The sequence below is a fragment of the Carassius carassius genome, chromosome 5 (assembly GCF_963082965.1).
Source record: "Carassius carassius chromosome 5, fCarCar2.1, whole genome shotgun sequence".
NCBI classification, from domain to species: domain Eukaryota; kingdom Metazoa; phylum Chordata; class Actinopteri; order Cypriniformes; family Cyprinidae; genus Carassius; species Carassius carassius.
In genome coordinates, this window is record NC_081759.1 from 2,594,059 (window position 1) to 2,620,454 (window position 26,396).

The following is a 26,396-nucleotide window of genomic DNA, read 5'->3' on the forward strand; positions in this document are numbered from 1 at the left end:
GGGGTTTTTTCAGCTTTTGTTCTGTCAAAAGTGTTCCTCTGAGATTTCTGAAGGATGATATTCCAGCCGCTCCACTGACGTGGCTTGTTTTGATGAGTTTACTGAGATGAAGACAAAACAGCGAAGGGCTCTTCAACTGCAGTCTTCATCCAGATGAAAGACGGGCAAACATTTGTTAGAGTACTTATCAAGTTTAAGATAAAAACTAAACCAAACTCTTCACACTGCGTGTTCAACTGCATTAAAAGTGAAGCGTGCCATTTCTGTGCCACTTGCATGTTTCCAAAAACAATAACAATGTTTTAGTATCTGCATATTAAACTGTGAAAAAAAATAAATTACTCTGAGAAAATTGCACGTCACGTTTGAAGGAATAGTTCACACAGAATTGACAGGTTTTTTTTTTTTATCATCTACAAGTAATCCACACTACTCCAGTCCATCAATTAATGTCTTGTCAAGTGAAAAGCTCCATGTTTGAAAGAAACAAAAACATCACGAAGACGGTTTTAACTTTAAACCATCACTTCTGGCCAAAATACAGGTCCATAATAACACTTCCTCCTGTAAAAAAGTCCATCTTCTGTTGTCTCTCAAATCAAAATCAACCCTCTTATTTGTCGAGAGCTGTTTTGGCTAGTAAACGGTGTTTGATCTGTGCAGATTTCTCTCCTGATTCAGACCAGATGACTTTCCACTGGAGAAAGCTGTATTACAGATAGAGGACTTGTGTTTTAACTGGAAGCGATGTTTCGATGTTAATTGTTTAGTGTACCAAACCTAATTTCAAAGCAGATCCCTCTCTAGTGCACACTAATAAGGTGAACCGTCAAAGCTGGACAGACTAACACACATCTAGCTAGAACATTAAACATCATTAGTGTAACATTTCTACAGTATGTCTAAAGCAAATTCACTGTAAAAGCTTTGATTGCTCTTTAGATCTGTTTCAAATCATGGGGATCTGCCTACATAGACAGCATTTTAAGACATCAACAACAAAACAGAGTTTCAGAAAAGCTTTCTTCAAAGACACCTAGTTATGAACACATTCTAAGGTCGCACTGCATGATGGGAAATGTAGTTGCTGCACAAATGACTGAAGAGTTTCAAAGAATATTCTTCTGGTATCTTTGACATTGTGGCGTTCATTATGACCACCATACTGTATATGATGTACTTGAAACAGAATTTGGTTGATTAGCAATCTTTTATGTTTCTTATTCATGCAATAAGATTATGATTGTGTAAACAAACAGCTGTTCATTAATGTACCTTTGCAATCTTGATAAAGTGGCTCAGGATCTCGGCACGGATCTTCAGTGTTTGAGCGGTCAGGATTTCCCGCACCAACCAGAAGCTCACCTGAAGAGATGAGAAAAGTTTCAAAACTTGTGCAAAAGAAGACTCATAAATACTTTTAATAAACAGCTGAAAACAATGAGCATGTCATTAGATAAAATGCACCACTATGATGCCTACGTGCATTAAAATGCTTGGCTTCAGAGAAGTTTTCAGCAGGAGGTTTTGCAAATGCATTTTATGATGGAAAGGTGATCTTCCCAAATAATGGCAAATACATAAACAGAAATTTGAAGTGAATAAATAAATAATTTAAGGGAAATAAATAAATATTTAATATTTATAAATAAATGAATGATCAAAAGAGAAGCAGACTCAAAAAGAATCAAAAGAGGTCAGCCGAGGTCACGTCACAGGACAGCAATAAGTCAAGTTTTCATCTGCGGTTTAACCTATGACGGGAAACTCAACTGGAGGCAAACCATATCTTGTGGAAAAACCATTTCTGACAGACAAAAACAAAAATGCTGGAAATGAGATGGAGGAAAGTGTTGTTATGTAATGACAGAAATACGAGACACTCCGCTCTGATTATAATTGTACGGCAAACACAGAACGCAGAGTGCACAGACTTCACTTGGCAGAGACGCCAATGCAAGCGGATGCCAAATAAAAAAAGAAAATAACTAAAGTAGAAAGCAGATGAAGGCTGAGTGATTCGGACCGTAGTAAATAGTTTAAGATTTCTGCCACAGGGAACTATTGCAACATAACGGGAGTCAGGTAACAAACCTCAACAATTTCCTCAAAAGCTGCCTCGGTTATATTTCACGCAAGGGGAATCAAACTCGAGAAACTACTTCATGTCTGACAAATATTTTGAAAGAAACTGGCATTGTTGAACAAAGCAGGTCATTGCAGGTACACTATACAAATATTGCAAGTTTTAATGAAAAAGATTATTGGAAAACATTTGACAAGAAAAAAAGTTTTCTAGTTTAATTTAATACAGTTTCTTTGTATTTATTTGTGAAATTTACTAGCAATTCCTGAGTGAAAATAGGTGTTTTTGTAACATTTTTGTAAATCCTACACTAAAATGTGTACTGACTGCATCAGGATTGGAATCTTCTTAGACACAATAAAAAATGCAATTAAATAAAAACTGCAGAGACATCTAAGATTAAGTCTAAAAAGCCTACTTTCAAGTCTTTGAAGTCAAGTTCTCTTGTCTTTTGCTGCTTTATCAGAGGAAAAATAAAACGCTAAAACCATTCAAATTGTTCACAACCAGCAAACGGGTGCAGAACTCCCCAAGGAATAGTAAAAATATCTGTACAAAGAGAATATATGGACTGAACCGTCCAAGCAAGTGATGTCTTTACCATCGACGCTCAGGGAGTCAAAGCTTCCACAACATGATGGAGAAAAAGGGCACATAGTTTAACCCCTGACTTTCATCCTTCAAAGAACACATTAAAGCTAGCGAGTACAGCAAGGTTTAGACCAAGAATTACGCAAGCTCTCGGTTTCAAATCTACATAGACTCGTATGAGGGGCTTCACTAGATATCTTTATTTATTAAATGAGAATGTTGCGTGGAGCCCATGCTGTCTGACGATGGAAATAAATTAATTAAAGACGGGTTTCAATTACTTAAATATTTGTAGTTACTACTATATAGGGTCATTCTCTGTCGAATCATCCAAATGTAAAAAATTTCTGAAGACAGACAAACATAAATAGTGACAAAGGCCAAAATATTTGAATATTTAAAGATGCTATTTTATAAGGTGGTGGGGGAGTCAAAGAGATAATTAACCTGCAATTTGGAGCCAAATAATAATACGGCAGCATCACTGATATTTTTACAGATATTGTCAGGTCTATTAGCAAAATATGTTGACTTAAGCAATCCTTGATGCTTTATATGCCCCCGAAAGTTGGCATGTCTATAATACAAGACGTGTTACATATTTCCTAATACCCTTTGGATTTTGGTTGTTTCTTTTGCTATTTTTAAAACCATACATGGTCCAATTGCATATATCTGAATCTTAATGTAATTACATTAGTAAAGTATTAAATTGCAAACTTCAATATTTGTAGTGAAACTGAGTGAATTTTGTCATTCTGTGTCAAATCAACCAAATTTAAGAAACTTTCTGGCTAAAATTCTCTGATTTTGATAACATTTAATCTCAAGAATGACATACATAGATAGTGATGAAAGCCAAAGTATTAAAAGTACATAAAGTATTTTGCAGAGAAGAGTCAAAATGTCTTTTTTTCTTTTTTTAAATCTGAGATTTGGAGGCAAATATGGGCAGGAAAATAATGACTTTAGAAAGATGGTAGCATCATTTTTTACACAGACATTGGTGGGGCTGTTAGTAAAACCTTAAAAATCTTTTTTTCTTTTTTTTGTTGACATGCCTTTAAATGTTTATTAATATCTTTCAGAATTGGTTCTTAACAAACTTTTCTTTAGGTATCTCAATTTAAGACCATACATGGTTCAGTTCCAGAAGATTTATATTAGGATCTCAACATGGCTCCAAAAAAAAAAAAACCTTTAGTGCGAGCAAGAAAAATGCTTATTTCATTGGATTATTTAATGTCATCCCCCTCATGTCAACATTTTAAAAATAATAAATTTCACTGGTTATCCTGAGAAAACATTGTGCAAATCCTGACATAATTTCCAAACTCCTCCTCTTTCATTTTCTAAATGTTAACAGACACTTCAGTGTCATCTTTATTAGGATAAACATGCAACGCTCGAGTCATAGTCACTGAGTTATGATCTAAAGAAAATGAGCTTCAAAAATGTAGGCCAAGAGGTCAAGTTTTCCAGGGAACTTCACAGGCATATCATATTAGCTTGAAATATATGAACACCGCTTCGCTAGCTAGACCGTGTGCAATGATGTCATAGTCTATAGCTCATTATCAAATCATTTTCACATTATAAGAGCTCTGGTTGGTATAGAAACCTTTGGAGAAACTGGCTCAGAGATCACGGCTCTTTGTCTAAAGTGGCTGTAAAGTGGGTTTTACCAAAGCGTAAAGCTGCGACCCCCTTCATGAAAGAGGGTGAGCTCATCTGGTTCATTTCTACCCATAATGCCTTCAAAATGCCTCTAAAAGCATCTGTTCCTGCTCCATAAATGATGAACTGGCAAAGAGTGCTACAATGTTTTTAGCGCCGAAGTTTCTGCTCAGTTGCCATGACGATGGAGCACAATGTTTCCATGTACAGTTCCTGCTCACCTGATTTCACTAAAAATATAGAGCTGATTTATTACACAGACAAACTCGATTAGACATTTAGCAGGGGTCTTGAGAAGGGATGCAGGACTTCCTGTTCAAAATGTGACTGCAGTTTAAAAGATCACTTAAAAAAAAAAAAAATAATAATAATAATAATAATAACAGTAATGGTTGTTATTATTATTGGTACTATGAAATAAAATTTAAAACAAAAAAAATATAATATAATATAATATAATAATTTGATTCAACATTTTTACATTACATAACATAAAATAAGATTGTTATTTAAAATGCTATTTAAAAAAGTATGCTTGTTTTCAGGGCTGCAAAATTTGCCCCAAATTAAAAAATAATAAAAATAATATATAATAATATAGTTATAATAATGATAATAATAATAATAATAATAATGGTTGTTGTTGTTATTGTTATTATTATTATTATTGGTACTATGAAATAAAATTAAAAACTAAAAACTAAATAAATTACTATTGTATATTATAAAACAATAATTTGATTTAACATTTTTACATTACATTACATAAGATGAGATTGTGATTTAAAATGCCATTCAAAAACAATATACAAAATAAAAATAAGAATTACTAAAAAACTAAAATAAATTACTATTGTAATATTTCACTGTAAAATAAAAAAAAATAATATTAAAGAAATGTAATGCAATACAATAAAATATAATAATAATAATAATAAATCCGGGCTTGCTGTGTTTTTTTGCAATCCAAATTTATTTCTATTAATTGTGCATCCTTGCCAAACTCGTCACCCTGATGTCACTAATATCTAATACTAATGACCGAGTTAGGGATTTGTTCAAATCAAAACCTAATATGAGCAACAGTAATGGTGATACTTGACTTATCACTAAAACTGCACACTCTCTAGCCTTTACAAGAACTATAGGGCTTGGGGTTGTTGGTTACAGCACATCAAACGACAGACATTGTTTAAAGCGAGACGCACTCTTGGGTGGCCAAGAAATGAGTCTCAAAGCCGATCCATCTTTCCGAAGGTCTGGAAGCCAGCTCATCATGTTTGGCTAAATGATGTCATGAACCCAACTCCGTCAACAGCCAAGACAGAAGAAATCCTGTGAGACTGACTGAGGTGAGTTGCACACATGAAGACCGTTTCAAACGGAAAATGTGCAGCAGGGAACTTGATGCTTTTATGTAATTTCCACACACAAATTGTCTCATTAAATGTGTGCCATAAAGCTAAAAGGGTGTCAAGTGGGAAATGTTAAATGTCTTCTTTGCACTTTTATAGCACTTTCACAAAACTGTGAATATGAAAAATTGGTACACAACATCTAATAAGTTTTCGGATTTAAATCAAATTAATTCCAGGCTGAAACTTCATAAATAAGCAGAACTGTAAGCAGTACATTGAAACAAGAAATTTAGTTCAAATTAATTTATGGCCAAATGCTTTTAAATTATCTTGAAGACCGAACTTCCTTTTGGTTTTATAATTAATAGCTTCTTAAGTGTTCTAAACCAACAGCATCACCAAGTTTGAATATCAAACAACATTTTAAATGTCAAAATTAATTCCATGAACAAAATGGATTCCTATGAGGCGTGAGAGTTGAGTTTTACTACTGGAGCTAAAGGCTGGGGAACTTGGAGACAGTTTTTGGAGAACAAAAAAAAAAACAGCTCCATACAATTGAGCATAAACACACACAAAAAGAGCCGATTGGCAGAAAAACTGTAAGAAAACAGGGAAGTGAAGTTGATTTGTAATCCCATGCTATATGGTAAAATCGAAATATCATAGTGCATTCATTTACTTGATGCATTTCAAAACAATATATTTAAACAAATAATTATTAAAGCAATAGTTCACCCAAAAATGAAAATTTGTTTAAAATGTCCTCTCCCTCAGTCCATTCTTCGTCAAATTCTGAGAAATATAGCATTACATCACTTTCTCATCAATGGATGCTCTGCAGTGAATGGGTGCCGTCAGAATGAGAGTCTAAACAGCTGATAAAAACATCACAGTAATCCACACCACACCTCTCCAGTCCATCAGTTAACATCTTGCGTAGTGAAAAGTTGAATGCTTATGAGAAACAAATCACAATTAATATGTTTTTAGCTTTAAATAATTGCTTCCAGCTAAAATAGGAGCCCTCTTTCCATAATATTGTTTTCTCCAGTGCAAAAGATGTCTTGTCTGAATCAGGAGAGAAATCAGCACCGATCAAGCCAAAACAGCTCTAAAGAAATATGTGGGTGGATTTTATATGTGAGAGACAACAGGAGATGGATTTTTTTCCTCTAACTGAAGCATTCTTATGGAATATGGAGTCATATTTGGAGTTTTGGAGAAGCAATGGTTTGAAGTTAAAAACATCACACATTTTTTGGTTTCACAAGACATTAACTGATGTACTGGAGTGCTGTGGATTACTTGTGGATTATCAGCCGTTTAGACTCTCATTCTGACGGCACCCATTCACTGCAGAGCATTCATTGGTGAGCAAGTGATATAATGCTACTGTAATGAATTAAAACTTCCTAATCATCGGGAAGAAGGAGGCGGGAACCGGCGGACAATCAAACACTTTAATAATCACAAAATAAACAAAACAGCGCACCAGCCCCTCACGGACGACTGGTGCGCACAAAATAAAACCAAAACCTAAAATAATGCCCAGGCCTGGTCCTCTCTCGTCCTTTACTGTCGTCGCTCCAGTTTTATATCCTTCCATCTCCTCAGTGGGCCTCGAGACCGGCAGTGGGTCGAACAGGTGTAGTTCATCTCCAATCACCCCACCGGCCTCGCTCCCACGTCACTCGGCCCCGCCCCACTCGTCACAGCTACATTTCTTTAAATTTGATGAAGAAGCAAACTCACCTACATCTTGGATGGCCTGAGGGTGAGTAAATTTTAAGCAAATTTTCATTTTGGGTGAACTATTCCTTTAAGTGCAATGTGTTTTTGCTAAATGATTTGTTAGAGCGAAAATGTAAGAATCATGACAAAGAACATACGAAACAACAAGATGAATGTTGACTTAATGTAACAGCACAGCAACGCTTGGCCAACAATGCATCCCTATTTTCCCTTAAACAGGATAAAGAGGTGGAAAAGTTGGACATCTGCCCGTGTGAGAGCTGTTAACAGTATTTCCAGCACCTATTAAGTCCCAAAGCTGCGGGTCATCAGGTCGATAATGGTTTTGTGGCACACTTCGCAGTCTGCTGGCATTATATCAGCTACATCCCAGCCAAAAACACACTTTATATCCGCTTCACGTCTGGAAAACTAAATTAATATATAAATAAATCAGTGCGGCATTTCACTGAGATGACAACTCGGATGAACAATACCTCCATCATATCAGTATCAGTCAAGATTAGGCTTGCAAAAAGAGTGGAACATTTCCAGTCAATTTCAGATCTATTCTAGACATTCTGGAAACTTTCCAGATTTTTTTGGAATATTCCAGGGATTTTGGGAAAGTTTCTGGAAATTTACCAGACATTTTCCACCCCTTTGCAACCCTAGTCAAGATCAGTGTTAATTAAATGATCTGCTTCAGTCTGATACGGTGTCACAATAACAAGCTGATTTAATTGATTTGCTTTAATAATATGATATGATATGATATATGATATGATATGATATGATATGATATAATATAAGATTTCTTGGAATATTTTTTTATGTTGTGGTCAGAAAAAAAAAATTCTTTGTGCACCACTAGTGGCAATATTAGAATAAATAATTGAATAAATAAAATAAAGATACAGAACTGAACTTACAAAATAAATGCAAATAAAAAAAATTAGTGCAATAAAATAAAAATGAATATATTTAATTATAATTTAATAAAAGAAAAAAAAAACTTACCAATGAAAAAAACAACAACAAACAAACAATAAATAAAAACAAAACAAAGCCAATCATCTTACCTGGTTAAATCTCCGTGTGAAGGCAACAACATTAGGAGCCAAAATGTGTTTCTCCTTTTTGTTCCAGCCACAGCTAGCAAGCTCCTACAACACAACAGACACAAACAACCACAATTAAGACAGCAAATACAGTCAATAGACTTAATTGCAATGTTTAGGTTTGAAGGTTTTTTTTTTATGACTGTTGGTAATGAGAAGCTCTAGCATACAGAGCCTTTGATTGACAGCAGGCTTTAGAGGAAGCAGAATAATCTCACTGTGGAGCCCCGTTATTTAAACCAAGTGTAACCGAACCCTGTTTCAGTGATGATTTCATGTTCTTCCAGCTTTGTGGAAGATCTCAAGTTTCCTGGGCCAATCTATAATTATGCAGATTGTCTGAATTATTTTTTCAACACTCAAACCCCCCAAGTGAACTGGATGTGACAGACTTTCTGTGAGTTTACTTCATTTGCAGCTTACCCACTAGTTCAGCTAAACTAATCTGTTCGCAATTATCCTCTATTTATACAATGTCACAAATGATTACTGACACTGCAAAAAAGACAATTAGAGAACGATCATCTGTCATTTTCCAGATGCCTCTCAAAAGGTCCTATAGTTTTTAGTCAGGGTTGAAACTCATGACAATTGTCACTTATTTTAGTAAGTCCATTTAAAGAAATTACATTTTTGGGAAAAAGGAATATTTTTATTCGACACTAGGTACATAACGATACTCAAGCAAACTGTACTTCCAACATAAATTAAGTAAATACATGTAAAAAAAATTAATAAAAACAAATAAATAAATAAAATAAAAAAATTATATATATATATATATATATATATATATATATATATATATATATATATATATGAAAGTAAGTTTTAATAATTACAGAAATTACAAAATAATAAATAAATAAATAAATAAATAAGTAGTAAATAAGAACATTTTAAAATAAATAAAATGGAAAATAAAAACAAAATAAGTCAATTAGAAAATACCCCCACACACATAATATAATTTAACGTCATTTTTATCATCACATTAATAATTGCAATGACAAGAAGCCATTCTTTAAGTAAGACAGTAAGGTTAATAAGCTAATATGTAGATTTGGATTAATAATTAAAACCGTGTGGAGTCACAGGTCTGCTTTTCATGGTTGTTTTCCAGTGACCAGATTTTATATTTCAGTACAAACAAAAGATGCTCCACACAGGATTTGATGAAAAAAATTAAGTCTGTGCTGAATGAAATAAATAAACATTTGGAGCCAAACGTAAGCTGTCTAACGAGAGACACATGCGCAATATGAAATATGTACAATCAAACCAGAACCTCTCATACTGAGGCTTTGCTGAAAATGTTACATTAATAAAATCTTCATGCAATTTCCTAAAACTCCAATAAAACGTTTCATAACTGCTTAGGGGGGTTTGGCCAGAGTAAATATGGCTAAGTCTGAGATGAAGAGAGAAAAAAACAAACACAAAAGGGTTTGATGAAGTGAAGGAGCCCTGGGCTCTGCAGGTGGCCATATGAGCTCACAGTGAACACTTGAAGAACACCCAAGCAAAAAAAGAAAGACATGTGAGAGGTCAAAAGTCGTGTTTTCACTTTCATTCCCAGAATGCCTGGCACTAAAGTGGACGCACGGCACTGTGGGTATTCTGAAAGGCCACAGTAGTCTCTCCTGTCCCCACATCACTGCGCTCGAGGACATCTCAGTGTCACTAGACGAGGCACAAGCAGCCATAATCCAGTTCTACAATTAAATCATTTTTTGTGATCAGCTGAAGTTGAACATTGCTATTAACCAGACTTAAACATGCCATTTTTTGCCCTACATAGTTTATTTACTTAATCAGAATCATCAAACAAAATTCTAAATATAAATTTATAAAATGATATAAATGCATTTATATAATAAGATAATTTTCATACATTTTATAAAATCAAATTTTTAATATAATAAATGCTATATTTTTAAAAATGAAAGAAAAAAATACTAAACATGATTTTTAATTACAGTAATGAAAATGTATATAAATTATATAACATAATACACCCAATTTTCATGATCATATAGTCATATCAATTACAATAACTAATTCTATATTATTGTATATTTTTTATTGTATCATTAAAGTATGATAACAAATGTTAATCGTTAAAATGTTAATATAAAAATTATATTTTAATTACATTTTATTCTTATTACTGTAATAATGACAATCATTCTGTCTGGAAAAATTCATCAATCAGAATAATTAACTAGTTAGCACAAATTAAATTCAGTACAACAAATACAATTCTGGTCACAAAAAAATATGACAATGCAAAAAAAATATATATATATATATATATATATATATATATATATATATTATTTTTTATTCATACATACCCACACCCACACCCACACACCCACAAACCCACACACACCCACGATTTCCAAAAAAGTTGGGACACTGTACAAATTGTGAATAAAAACAGAATTCAATGATGTGGAAGTTTCAAATTTCAATATTTTATTCAGAATACAACATAGATGACATATCAAATGTTTAAACTGAGAAAATGTATAATTCTAAGGAAAACAATAAGTTAAATTTCATGGCATCAACACATCTCAAAAAAGTTGGGACAAGGCCATGTTTCCCACTGTGTGGCATCCCCTCTTCTTTTTATAACAGTCTGCAAACGTCTGGGGACTGAGGAGACAAGTTGATCAAGTTTAGGAATAGGAATGTTGTCCCATTCTTGTCTAATACAGGCTTCTACTGTAGTTGCTCAACTGTCTTAGGTCTTCTATGTCGCATCTTCCTCTTTATGATGCACCAAATGTTTTCTCTGGGTGAAAGATCTGGACTGCAGTCTGGCCATTTCAGTACCCGGATCCTTCTTCTATGCAGCCATGATGTTGTAATTGATGCAGTATGTGGTCTGGTATTGTCATGTTGGAAAATGCAAGGTCTTCCCTGAAAGAGACAACGTCTGTATGGGAGCATATGTTGTTCTAGACCTGGGATATACCTTTCAGCATTGATGGTGCCTTTCCAGATGTGTAAGCTGTCCATGCCACACGCACTCATGCAACCCCATACCATCAGAGATGCAGGCTTCTGAACTGAGCGCTGATAACAACTTGGGTTGTCCTTGTCCTCTTTAGTCCGGATGACATGCTGTCCCATTTTTCCAAAAATAACTTCAAATTTAGATTCGTCTGACCACAGAACAGTTTTCCACTTTGCCACAGTCTTTGGATGATATTATGCACTGTAGATGATGATAACTTCAAACTCTTTGCAATTTTTCTCTGAGAAACTCCTTTCTGATATTGCTCCACTATTTTTCGCCGCAGCATGGGGGGGAATTGGTGATCCTCTGCCCATCTTGACTTCTGAGAGACACTGCCACTCTGAGAGGCTCTTTTTATACCCAATCATTTTGCCAATTGACCTAATAAGTTGCAAATTGGTCCTCCAGCTGTTCCTTATACAGTATGTACATTTAACTTTTCCGGCCTCTTATTGCTACCTGTCCCAACTTTATTTTGGAATCGGGTTAGTGTATATATATATATATATATATATATAATTTTTTTTTTTTTTTTTTTATTATTATTATTACAATATTTCTCTTTTTGGAAAATATAGATTTTTATTTACTTATAGAACATTTAATTTCATTATTTATTACAAAACTGTAATAAAATGCAAATCCCTCTCTTCACATTTTATAATAATAGCTTAAATTTGCACGTGAGAAATGTGTCGGTGAAGATGGGGTATCACTACTTATAATAGTTCAGAAGTCAGAAGTTCAGATAAAAATGAAATAAAGTTTTGTTTGTACCACTATACTGACAGGTCATGATTTTCTACAGAACAGACTGCAATTTTTTTTGTCACTAATGGGTAATTTACTAAGACAAATTCATTATCTCACATGGAAAGAGGCGACAGTTAAAGGCTGCGAGACGGTCAGACCTTACTCCAACTTCCTTTACAGCAGGAGAATTATTAGTGGAAGTTCATTTAGAGTCAGCCACAAACACCTACAGATAACACACTTCAGCCCAGACTTCACACGAGTAAACGAGGAGGCAGAGATGGCAAAAGCAGACCCAGCTGGAGGTGGTTACCTCCTTTCCTTTGCATCAGTGGGCAGTCTCCTTTCAGCAGGGTCAGAGGTCACGGTCCTCTGAGGGACGGCGTAAAAGTGTCAGGAAAGGAATTATGGGCCATTTCAAGCAGCTAACCCAGCGGCTGAATTCTGAACAATTGTCAAAACGAACATGATAACATTGATTAATGTGTGAATTAATGTCCTACTAACTAACCCACCACAGCAGACTCAGAAACTCCTCCTTCCTGCCAAAACTGCTGTTTGGGTGTTTTTCCAGTCCTTTCTAAATCTAGCTTCCATTAAACAGATTAATGAACTCTAATGACAGCTAATAGAGACCACAAAAAATACAGTTATCAAGAGGTTCTCATAGAATTAACCCTAAAACCCTGTTGGGGACAAATGTGGGCAAAATAATTTTGATTTATTTTTAAAAAATACTTCCCTTGATCTGAGCGGTACAAGACTTGGCTACTTTTCCTAAGTTTACCACCTGAACACACACACACAAAAATGACTCGATTCTACAATGTTTTTATCGAAAGACATTGATATAACATTTATAATAAATAAAAAATTGGATGACACCTGAGACCTCTGTGCCCACATTTGTCCACGAACAAACAATTAAGGGCTGTTATGTGAACAGGGTATGAGGGTTAAGAATGGAAAAACGGACAATCTAGTGCTTTTTTTGGACAAAGAGAGTTCACACTTTTATAGTAAAATAGTTAGTTAAATAGGTTCCTAGGCTGTTAAAGTTAACTACAACCAAAAAAAACATTTCCTTTACTAAAAAAAATTGTATTTAAAAATAAATAAATAAATAAATAAATAATAATAATAATATTAAATAATATATAGGCAGTTGCCAGAACAACATTTGTTAGTTTTATTTAGTTTAACTTGAAGTTTGAAACATTTCTAAATTCAAAAAAAAAAAAAAATTCTATTATGTCTTGTTTTTAAATATTTTTAATAACATATTTAAATCTTTTTATTACATTTCCAATCTTTAATAATTTGCAATCCTTAACAAAAATAATAATTTTAGTCTTTCTTTAAAAATGTTTTCACCAAATACCAAACACCAATTTTGAAAATTATTTTTACTTTTGTTATATTATATGTGATTTTAATATAACAGTTTTATTTATTTATTTTTACACATTTCAGATTTTAGTTTGACTTACTATTATTTTAGTTAGTTTCTAATGCAACATTTTACTTTTTTTTTATGTAATATATATATATATATATATATATATATATATATATATATATATATATATTTTTTTTTTTTTTTTTCATTTAATCTAAAAAAAAAAAAAAAAAAAAACTGTCCGCCTCAGCTGAAAAGTACCCAATATTGCTTCAAAACCAGCAAACGGTCTAAGGCTGGTTTAAGATTTTTCAACAGGGGCATTATGAGCGAACAATGAATCACTTTTGTGCAAATGATTCCCCCATAGACTTGTTATTTCAGTCAACACATTGTATTGATTTTTATAAACGGAGTTACACATCATAATCCAGAACATTCTATTCACTTTAAAGCCTGAATGCATTAAACACACAATCGCTGAATGAAACTAATGAAAGCTTGAATCTGTGGCCCACTGACAGACAGATGAAAGCTGGAGCGAGTCGGTTTACAAATTCTCTGTTAGGCTTCATAATTCTCTGCTATTCAAGAGAGAAATGACGAAGCGCGTTTATGTTTAGCTATAAACACAGCGCTGAGGTAATCAGCCTCAGTTCTTTAGTTTGGACTCCAGATGTAGATGATTGACCTCAGCAAACACATCCAGTCAACTCCACACAACTATAGCTCTGTCGCATCTATTATACTCTATATTCAACACATATACTGTATACACACGCACGTCACATATTACAGCCTGTACAATGCCGTAAAGAAAAACCATTTCTCTTGCACACTTTCAAACACCCAAAAGACTGAACATCTCAAAATGTGAGTACAAACACAAACACACAGAGAGAAGCAGACATTACAGCATCTCGTTCCAAAAAGTAAAAAAGATTTCAGATGTGCGAGATCTTCTCATGTATCACGTCATCCTGTGTGTTCCCTCGGCGTCTAGAGAAGTGCAGTATTTATGCAATAAAGCAATAATTTAACCATGTAAAGCCTGACATAAACTATGGAAGCCCGTTTACGCCACTAAATTAAAAATAAAACAAGGTAATTGTGACTTTTTCATCTCAAAATACAGAATTGCCAGAAAAAAAAAAACTCAGAACTGCGATATAACTCGCATTTCTGAGAAATAAAGTCATCGGCGAGATATAAAGTCAGAATTGCAAGATATGAACTCCCAGTTGTGTGATAAAGTGTCACTATTACCTTGTTTTATTTATCTGGTCGCATCGCTATCATTTGAACCACACTAGTTCAACAATATAAGCCGCTGTTAATGACATCACACACATGTAGTGGAAAACTTCTACTATTTCACTGATTCAGGATCTCTAAGATGCTGCTGTACTGAACATGGCACCTGATGACTCACTTACTATTTTTGTGTTCTCTGTAATGTTCTTGCAATGTTCGCACAAACTATGATTTCGAGAAACTTTGTTGGTAACGATGGAACTTGCGGCCATAGTTAGCTAACAATGCTTTAGGAAAACGCAACCCAGGTTTGAAAGAGAAAAGAAAATCTAAAAAAGGTAGCATACATATTTTTTGTGGAGTATTATTTGATCATTTTTTGAAAAAAAAAAAATCACATTAAAACGGGAGTATAGTCTATCAATTTTTTGAGGAACATTTATTTGTTCATCTCTCAATCAATCATCATTGTTTTGAATTGCGCTGAACTGAAAATGAGCAAAAATATGTAATATTCATTTGGCATAAAAATAATTTGAAATTTATTGATGTAAATCAATGAGATATTTATAATACTACAGCAGACTGCTTTTATAAAATCAGTTTTCGCTCCATATCTCCTAATAATGTGTCTTAGTAATTCAATATTTATATGCATCGTTTATGATCAAAGAAATGATCACAGCAATACAATGATGATTGAGAGATTCCTCAAAAGCCTGATGATCATATTTGAACATGGCTTTTCTAATCTAGATGATGATGTATGGACAATCAAGTAAACCTTGCTTCAGTCCAGTATTGAAATATGATCTTGAAAATATTACTAACAATATCAAAGCTATTCAAATGTTTCTTAAGATTTCAAAATAAAAATACACATGAAGCACAAGCTTCTACTAAAAGCCCTTGTATTTGCTAAAATGTATAAACTATCAATCAGAGGACAGAAGGGATGTAGTAGATTGTGAAAAGTTGGATTTCCAGCTGGTTTTGATCAGGTTTATCATTTAGAAGCAGTAGAAATTTGCATATCAAATGATACAGCAGGCTTCGTAGGGTTAAGATGAATGTCTAGGATTTTACAGACAACACTAAACAGTTAAAAACATTGCATGTACAGCAGTGCTTCATAACTAGCCTGAAATGAGCGTTAGTGAAAGGGGAGCTGGTCAAACTAATGAAAGCGGGTCACAGGTGGTCTCATCCATCAAGCGCTGTAAGCCAGCGGCATGTTTTCCAATAGTTTTTCATTACGGCGGCAAATATAATCAACTGATACCGAAATATTATTCTCTTCCCCAAACAGTTTATAAACATCCCTAATGAAAAACTGCAAAATTAAAAGAATATTCTAACAGTCTGGCAAAGTCTGCGCGTCCACTGCGGTGCAAACGACTGTCTAAACACACGCTCGGGTGTGTATTTTACCGGCCGCTGTTCCTCAATCAAAACAATGGCTGTTAGATATTAGCCCTGGGATCAAGATAGTATCATAAATAAAGAAGTACAGAATGGTGTACACATGCATTATATTATTAACACGGTGGGAAATGCAACATTTACAGCAAAGGCACGCTCCTCTCATTTGGGACAGTGAGGTAATCCTGCTCAAAGTGTACAAGTGTTCATGTGGATACAATGTTTTTACGTCGTCTGCATTACAATGTTCATCTTAAATGGATAAAAGTGTGATTATAAAGTATAAAGAAGCTATAAATATTACAATAATACACTGTATTTTAGAGTTTCTGGAAATGTGACCAATCGTCATCCAGGACTAAAACCAAAACTAAACCAAACTAAACTATAAATAAATAACAACTTGTAAAATAAATTGCTTAAATTAAATAAATAACATTCTTAGAGACCAAAATAAATAAATATACACATAACCCCTTTTTTATTAATTTACATTTTAAAATTTACAAAATGTGACAAAATATCACCCATGACTGAAAAACTAAACCAAATTAAATATAATATGACAATGCAAAGCATTTTAGCATGACTGTAAATGTGACCAATCATCATCCCGAACTGAATCAAACAAACAATAAAAAAAGCTTTAAATGCAACAGTGTAATGATACGAAGTGTTTTCTCTAGTCTGCATGGTTTCTGGTTGAAAAAATGACCTCTGTCTTACCTCTGGCTGTATGGCCTTAAACACAGGGGCGTCCATCAGGGTTATTTGGCTCTGAGGAACACAGACAAAAATAAAATCACATTTTCGTCACTCAGAACAAGAGTGAGCAATCACAGCCATGAGCTCATTTTCCAGCACTGAGTTACGAGGTACATTATGGGAATGGACAAAATGAATGAAAACAATTCATCATAAAAATCACCACAAGGAGGGAACTCGGTTCCACAGGGTCCTTCAAAGTTCCTTAGATGTCTAAATAAGACCTTGATGCAAGTGAATTATGGGTAACAGACTCTCTCAAATCCCATTATCAGGCCAACTCACAGGAAGCAGTCCTATTTTAAATCACCACCAGCATTCGGTAAATTATTCTCAGACGTTATTAAGCATCATAAATCAACAGCTCTGTTCCAAATCCTAGTGAGCTGCCTACCTAGACAGCATTAGAAGGTGTCATAAGGGCAATCCAGATGCAAAGACTGTTCTGATTCTGTTCTGATTATGGAATGGATATCCCTATTTAAGGCAGCATCATGCGTCTTTTGTTGATTTAAATGTTAAACATGTACTCATAATTCTTTCAAGGCAAATGTATTTATATAGCACACTTTAAAGTGCAATATAAGGAAAAGTATTGATTTTAATTATATATAACAAATAAAAAAAAAATACATAAGATTTTTTTTTCAACCAAAATATAGTCAAACATATACACACACATATACATATATATATATATATATCAGAATCAGAATATATATATAATATATAAATATGTATGTGTATGTGTGTGCAGTTTCTGATTCTTCAGCTGAATAAAATAATATACAGTATATAAATAGACTAAATATAATATATACAATATTAAAAAATTCAAATGTATAAAAAAATAAGAAAAGAGAGGAATATATACATTTTAATGCATCTTATTTATTTATTATATTATAATAATAATAATTATTATTATTATATGAAATAATAATAAAATAATTGTATAATATTTCTGCTGCTCCTGCTTAAAAAAAAAAAAAGCACACACACACACAAAAAAATAAAAAACATCCTAACAGGTTAATTTGTCTCCGCTTCATACAAAAAAGGAAAATATAAAAAGAAAAGAAAAAGAGTAAAGAAAAATGTATAAAGAAAAGCCTAGCCCATCTAAACTGGTTCACTGGCGTTAAACTTGTCTTTGCTCGTTTTAACCAACTGCCATAAACCCTTATAAAACCATCTGACAGACCGAGAGATCAGCTAAGACTGGTTAATACATGTTCCCTTAGCAGCATCAAACTCCATAGAGCACAACAGTGAGTGATGACGTGTTCAACAGCCTTTGTTCCACAAGTATTTTCCCTTTCACTGCCGCCACAGGGATGTTGTGTGAGAAGTCGCACACTATCCAGAGCTTGTCAGTCAGGATGCTGCTCGCTCGGTTTGGACCGGAGCAATTGTTTCCAAATGGAAAACTCCCGAATGACCAGGACTGCTCTAAATAAGACCGCATCATTACAGGACAAGACAAACGACATAAAACCAAAGGCCATCTCTGTTTTCCATCAGAGAACGCATCAATTTTGACGCTGACAGTTTTACTCACTGCGAACTCCTCTGGCGTCACTTTGAGCACATCAAAAACGACAGCATCGTAGCTCTTCGCATAGTCAGCGCTCGGGCCGTCCACAGACACAGAGCTGTCACTTCCCTGAATATGAGAAAGAAACGATATGAACATACCAACATGTCAAGCGTGAAATATTACACATGCTCATAAATGCAAGAACAATTAGAGAGAAAAGAGGGAGGGATGCGAACAATGATCTAATTAAAGAATCAAAATTGACCACATTTACTGTCCTCCTAAATGGTCCTGCTCTTATTGTGGTGGCTGGGGTTCAATTTGTGAAAATGAGTTTATATTATCTCTCATTTATTTTGGTGTGGCTCTCATGTATTGAACATCAGCCACAGCTGAACCAATCATTTGAAAATGTCAGCTCAGTTCTTTCCATGGAAAAGCAAAGTTGTCGGGTTAGCTTGAGGTTTTTGATGGCAGACATGGTATATGTTTCTCACGGGACGACTGGCAGTGATGGAAAAAACATGAAATCGTTCCTGGATCTCGACTGAAACAATCTCTGATCTGATGATAACAGTATCTGCATGAGGACACGTCTGTGAGTTTATGAGCGTATGTCTTTTATGCATTGGATGTGTAAATGTCCAAAAATAAACTAAAAAAAGACCTGGTCCTGAGTTCGGTGGTATTACCATAAAACTGCACAATGGAAAACCGAGGTTTGGACACGATAATGGATTTTATTAGTCTTTAAAGTTAGTTACAGAATCTTTTCAGTCAATCAATGAATGACAAAAAATACGATAGCATTTTAGTGCCACATTGAAAAAAAAAAAATCTAAGATTACGAGATTAAATTCATTATGTTTCGAGAATAAAGTCGTAATACTACGAGAATAAAGTCATAATACTAAGAGAATAAAGTCAAAATGTTACAAGAATAAAGCCGTAATACTACGAGAATAGAGTTGAAATATTTTGAGAATAAAGTCGTAATACTACGAGAACAGTCTAAATATTTTGAGCATAAAGTCGAAATATTTTGAGCATAAAGTCGAAATGTTTTGAGAATAAAGTCGAAATGTTACAAGAATAAAGTCGAAATATTTAGAGAATTACCCTAAATTTTCACATATTTGGAATTTTCACAAAGAAAACAGTTTAATGTAATGAAATGTTTCACATAAATACAGTAATCTGATCATTAAAGAACATGAAAAACACATTGTTGTGGGACACATAATTTGTGTTTCGCTATAAAAAAGATTTTGAAAGCAGAGACATTAAAAGTAGGTCTATCAAAAGCATGAATCTTATTGGTATTGGGTGGCTGGCGCACTACAAATAGTGAATGCAATGGAAGATATGAAATTTTATTTCCAAGCATACCGTCCCCGCGAGTATGACACATGGTATGATTTCTGCTAATAATCTCACATATATTTGTAGTGTATTAAAAAAAGCATTAAATAAGAGAGCTACAGTGCACCCCCGAAAGGAATGTCGATTGGGTGTGTGAGCTGATGTTAAGATAAAAAGTTGTTCCTGTTCAGTCTGTTAATAAATATCATATTCTTGATATTAAGCTGTTTCCGTGAGTCCTTAAAGCTGACTCTTCCTCATCCCAGTAAGATGATGCGGCCGCTCTTTTTCAACGTGGCACAATAAAAAAAAATGCACAATGTAATCTTTGCACTTTTATAGCTACTGCGCTCTCCTGAGGTCTTCCTGATCAAATTTATTTAGCGGTTATGACTTAAAAGCCTCTGGCCATTGCATTGAGGTGCTTAACAAACATGTCTGAGATTGGCTACAATGCACAACACATATTGTAAATAGAAACTTCTCACAAGCGACCAAAAGGCTGGTATTTAAATGTCTTTTTTTTAATTAAGCATCGTACATTATATTTACATTTGGTAATTTAGCGGATGCTTTTATCCAAAGTGACTTACAAATGAGGACAATAGAAGCAATCAAACCAACAAAAGAGTCCCAGTTAGTCCAACACCGTATTCATAGTGTGTTATTTTTTTATATTAAAGAAAATAGAAACAAGTAGATACAATAGAAAAAGAACAGAGAACACTAGTGTTAGAGACAGATTGTAATAGATTATATTATTAACAGATGTATAAAATATAGAAATGTTTTGCCTACCAGGGTTACAGGTGCTTGAGCCATTGTTAATGCTCAGAGTGATAAAATCCTTCTCCTGACTCCCAAGATCATCTACTGTGTGATGCAATTTATGTTAATGATGCAATTTTGTGTACTTCAACACTTATTTGTGTTCAATTATTTTACTAGTTAAGGATTTTTAATTCATTGTATGTGCTAAAAAAATCCTGTGTACATAAGCAGCGAGCTACTAGTGTATTTTAATATTACATTTTTTAGTAATTTATGCTGTGTGTTTGTCATTTTTATAAGTTATTGATTTTTTTTTTATAATGAAAATATCTAATTGCTTTAATTCATTTTTATTTTGGTTTTAGATATTTTAGTACATAAACTACAATGAAAATGAGACACACTGCTTTGCCAACTACCTGAAATAAAATACTTTAAAATATTTTATTTCAGTTAGTGTTTGTTTGTTTTTTATGGTTTTAGTTAGCTGTAATAACCTTGTACACGAGTCACTAAAGAACCATACAGTTATAACTAAGCACTACAAATAAATCCTATCCTGTCATACTGCTGAAATAAGTACATTTTATTCCCAATGATGAGTAAATATTCATCAGTTATTTTCAAAATATTATTATATTTGAATTGTTAAGAAAGGGGGAGCGGTTACCTCAGAGGAGGCGGAGCTAATGCTGGTGCCATCTGATAGGCCGTTTCTACGGTACATGCTGGAGAATCAGCCAATGGGGTGGAGAGACGCCTGGGCAGCAGCAGCCCTCAGCCAGACCCCACATATGACATATCTTCCATACCTGACAGACAGAGAGAAATTAATAAAAAATATTATGATACATACATTGTATACAATATCTGACTCAGATGCTTCAAGGGAGTTTGTGGTTACAGATGAAGTGGATTCAATCGTTTGACTGGTGGTTTGTGTGTGTGTGTGTTCATAAGAAAAACTGAAGCTAATCGTCTTAGGAGCTCCACAGGGACTTGGTTTGGTCTCTTTCCCAGATGGCCAGAGGAAGCCCCAGCATACCTGACTGACCGATGAACCGCCCAGGCCGGGAAAGAGCACAGCAAGTAGGAAAGAATGTGACTTTTACAATGGAAATCCTCTCGGATCATGCACACAGTGATCAAAACACTTAATGGGTTTTGGGAAAGTTCTCCACACTCAGCTGGAGATCTGAAACAGTCAATCCATTAGCAACACAACCCCACATTTGGTCTAAGAATTGGGAAACTGAATTTACAATGAAAAACACGTTGCTGTAAATGAAAGCTTTTTTAAATCTATTTTTTAAACACTATTTGAACTACAGAGCTGTTGCTATGTTCGGACTAATTGTATGCAAACATTTCACAACACGACGTGCATCAACAAACAGATAGGAGTGTGAAGGATCACCAGCATCGTCAATTGCATCCTTTCTGAAATAAACAAGTCTGGTCAACCAGAAAATCTATAGCAAATCAACTGCAATACGTTTGACAGAAATCATGCTTAGGTGCTCATTAACATATGACCACTTACATTTACATATCAACATCTTCTGCCTGATGAACATTTCACCTCTCACAAAATATGAAAGAAAATCTAGTTCATTGTGTTTGTTCTGCTATCAGATACGGTTTTTGATGCAAGAATGCTTGACTGATATTTTAAATATAAACCACTATGAAAGTGCATATTATGGCCTCTTGCATAATAAGACTAAGGCCTGATTTGACCTTTTGGCGAATCAAAGCACTCAGAGGAGCTGTGATGACCTCTAGTGGTCATTTGAGTTTCTTATAATAGCTTATGAAAGTTTTTCAATGTGAAATCCACACATTATTGGCTCATTATCAATATACTGATCTGACTGCACAGCATACCTTTTTCAAATCCATAAAATCCTTTATGGAAAGCCCACAAAACAGTGAAAAGTTTGGGGATGACAATTTTTTTTATATATATTTTTTTTTCAATTTGAAATCATTGTTTTCTATTAGAATACAGTATATTGTAAACTGTAATTTATTCCTGTGATGCACAGCTGAATTTTCAGCTTCATTCCTTCAGTCTTCAGTGTCACATGATCTTAATAAATCATTCTAATAATATGATGATTTGCTGCATAAGAAACATTTCTGATTATGATCAATTTTGAAAACCGTTGTACTGCTTTTATATTTTTGTGGAAACCATGATGCATTTTCTTTTCTTTTTACTTTTGATCAATTTAATGCATCTTTATTAATGAATAAAAGCATTTATTTTTCAAAAACAAAACACTCGTTCTAACCACATATTTTTGAATGGTAGTGTATTTAATGCATGATCAAATCTGTTCACTGATCAGCATTATAAAAAAAAAAAAAAATGTAATGATTTAAATACCAAACTTGATATTGATTGCTGTTATGTGCCTTTCATGTTACATACTAAATAACATACTAAAAACTAATAAACTACTAACAAAAAATAGAAACAATATACTTAATATATACAGTATATGCATACAATAACACTCAGCCATACCACAAGATGGCAGCGCACAACTACAAATGACTCTGTACTACAGTACAGTAAGAGCTTTGTTTCAAACATCCATTTAAATGTTGAATCACTCAATTCACATCAATATTCAACTCATTCTCATATAAGATGGAAAATGATATTTATCTACTGTATATTTCAATAATATTAACACGTGTTGTGTGAATCTGAGAGTTTCTTTTGCATGCTTTTTCTAATTTAAAATAACCACATTCATTACAAATTACAGGACAAACATAACATTGAGTGAAAACGGTATAGATTTAAATAATCTCAGTTTTCCAGTGTGACCCTGGGTGGCACACAATCAGGGTGAATCACAAAGTCTTCTCGATTCAGCTGAATTGGAGATGGCTCAAACTTCTCTCCGCTGCAACCTATAACCCGTTCAAAACCACACCCCAAACCCCTCCATCTCTCTCACACTAGAGCTGTCTGATTATAATCTGAAAGCGTTTCTGATAATATCAGCCACTGTAATCCCCCATGAGTCAGTGATAATACTCTCTCACACATCAGTATTACAGCGGATCACCAGCGCAGCAGTCATCACCCGTTTGAGATGCCACCTGGACTGAGAGCGGGTGTGAAAGCTATTAAGTGTTTCCAAGGAGACGCACATTAGTTCATCTCCCGCTTTCACTTAGTCCACTTCGATTGAGTGGGAGCCTCGATTATTATTGTTTTTCACAATACAGGCTTGAAGAATGAACTTCACTTGAAGGGTTTAAATTGAGCATGAACACCTGCTCAATCTTTAAACCAAAATGTTCAGCAAATACAGTGCACCTATGGTAGTATAGTGTAGCATAGCAGATTATTTCTTATAATACTGTGTAGTTTTAGGGCTGCGGGATACATTTCATGCAATATTTAATGCTCATCTTGTCATTGAAGCTGGTTCTGTAATCAGCGTTTAATCTCCATCACCTGCGCGCTTTCACACGGCTTTCACAGAGCCGTTGTTCACTGACAAACTGCACAGCTTACAGTACAGCGTTGTACAGCATGGTACAGTATAGTACAGTACAGCATAGCATAGCTTAGCATATAGCATATACTATACTACAGTATAGTGGTAGAATATAGTATAGTATAAGCAAAACTGTGTAGAATAGCATGGTATAGTATAGTATGCGTAGTATAGCATACAGTGATATACCAAGTTATGTTGTAGTATAGTATAGCAAAGCATATAGTGATACACTATTCTACAGTATAGTATACTATACTACAGTACAGTGTAGTATAGCATAGGGGTGGGCGATATCTCGATATTTAAAATATATCGAGATATTTTTTAAACACGATATGGATTTTGATATATCGTATATATAGATATATTTTTTATAATTCTGATTCCGCCACTTTGCTTGTTTGCCTTCTCTGTGCTGTGCTCGCCCCCCGCCTCCTTGATTTTGCCCCCCTTCCCCTCACGTGTACAGAACTAGTTTAAAAAAAACAAAAAAAAAAAACAGGACAACTGGCTCCATTATATGGTGATACCTCGGTTTTCAGACATCGGGCGAACAGCAGGCAGATTTCTAACGTTACTGTAGGGCCCTATGATTTCCGCGATGCAGAAAACGCGGAGGGAATCGCGGAATTCAGTCATAAAAAAATAAAATTTACAGTTAAACACGGAATGTCACAAAAATTGTCAAATTTTGAAAGAATTAATCAAAAGTAGGTCATTGCACTCACATCAAATCGCGATATGGACTAATATCTACAAATATTAAGCCGGAAAAGTCTATTTAAATATGAATCCTGCATGTTCTGCGTGTCTGTGTTAATGAATGGAGCAGAAGGGCGAGTTCTTTTTCTAACTTCGCTCGGTGTTTCACTATGGGAATCGCTTTGGGCGTGACCAACTACGGAAGCTCCTATGCCACCACGTCTGTCTTTGACAGACAGGTCGACCTGAGATCAGGCTCCGCCCCACCTATATTCCTCAGGTCGACCCCTACGAAGTCATTCTCGCTTTCTTCCCGTGAGGGACTACAAGCTCTCTCAGCACGTCCGACCTTGTCGCTGATTTCGCTTAACTGTTCAACAGGCGGGCCGTCATTGGTTTTCGCCACAGAACGCGACATCAGTGGATTGGATTGGGACTGTGTTGAGTGTCACACCGAATAGTGTCCGTGTCAAGGCGAGCTATTCTGTTCGGATCTGGCTATCGTCCGAGATCTGATGGCTCCGGACCCTGGGGGAAACATTCATTTGCGGCCGCGGCGGTGAGAAACCGCCCACCCCACCCCGAGGATCGGAAGAAAAAGCGTGCGACCTGACACGCGAATGTTCACCTTCACTTCTCTCTCCGCCCGCAAAGAGAAAGAGGAGGTCCAGCCCGGTTGTTCTCAGTTCAGTAAGGGCTCCAGCTATAAGCAATCAAAATGTTCTCCAGTGTCACCAAGCACTCACTCGGGGTTTTCAAACGCCCATCAGTTCAGGGGAATGTTTAATAAAAAATGCATTATCGCATCCAGGCCACAGGCTGAGGGCGATAGGCTCCCCCAACTCATTAAACACAATAAATGTTTCACTATCGCAGCCAGGCAGACAGCCGAGGGCGATAGATTGCAAAAAAATCCAAACATTGGGATGTGTATCCCTAGCCTCTCCGCTGGAAGGAGCGCACTCGTCTCAAGGAGGGGTCAGCGCGGAGACGGTAATGACGTCATCAAAGCGCGCCTGCGTTGGGGAAGTATACAGGGGACCTCTCTCGGCTCGCATACTCAGCTGGCGCACATGCGCAGCTCATCCGTGGGTTGTAAACACGATTTCACGGGGATACAGGCTTCAATTTGCCATGAAACCACCCAGATTCAATGGTATAATAGGCTCAGTGGCCGAGGGAGAATCAGCTCGCATCCTGACGGCCGAGATAGACACTCTTTTAGACAAACGAGCCATCAGAGTAGTGCCAAAGGAAGTGAGCTGTCAGGGCTTTTATTCCCGTTACTTTGTGATCCCAAAGA

The 26,396-nt window shown here is 35.0% G+C and overlaps 1 protein-coding gene across 4 annotated transcripts in view; it reads right to left on the minus strand.

Annotated features, from left to right (window-relative positions):
- Positions 1-26,396, minus strand: part of LOC132140610 (ras-specific guanine nucleotide-releasing factor RalGPS1-like) — a 134,402-nt gene that overhangs the window by 90,620 nt on the left and 17,386 nt on the right. For 2 of the 4 annotated variants that reach the window (XM_059549430.1, XM_059549426.1), the window contains exons 2-6: positions 21,535-21,676; positions 18,753-18,857; positions 17,153-17,203; positions 8,529-8,612; positions 1,276-1,365 (exon numbers count right to left, since the gene is read on the minus strand). In XM_059549430.1, the coding sequence (XP_059405413.1) occupies positions 1,276-1,365; positions 8,529-8,612; positions 17,153-17,203; positions 18,753-18,857; positions 21,535-21,591 (387 nt within the window). In that variant the 5' untranslated portion in view covers positions 21,592-21,676. Of the gene's footprint in view, positions 1-1,275; positions 1,366-8,528; positions 8,613-17,152; positions 17,204-18,752; positions 18,858-20,891; positions 20,967-21,534; positions 21,677-26,396 lie in introns of those variants that run through there. The other 2 variants (XM_059549428.1, XM_059549429.1) reach the window with 2 other exon arrangements.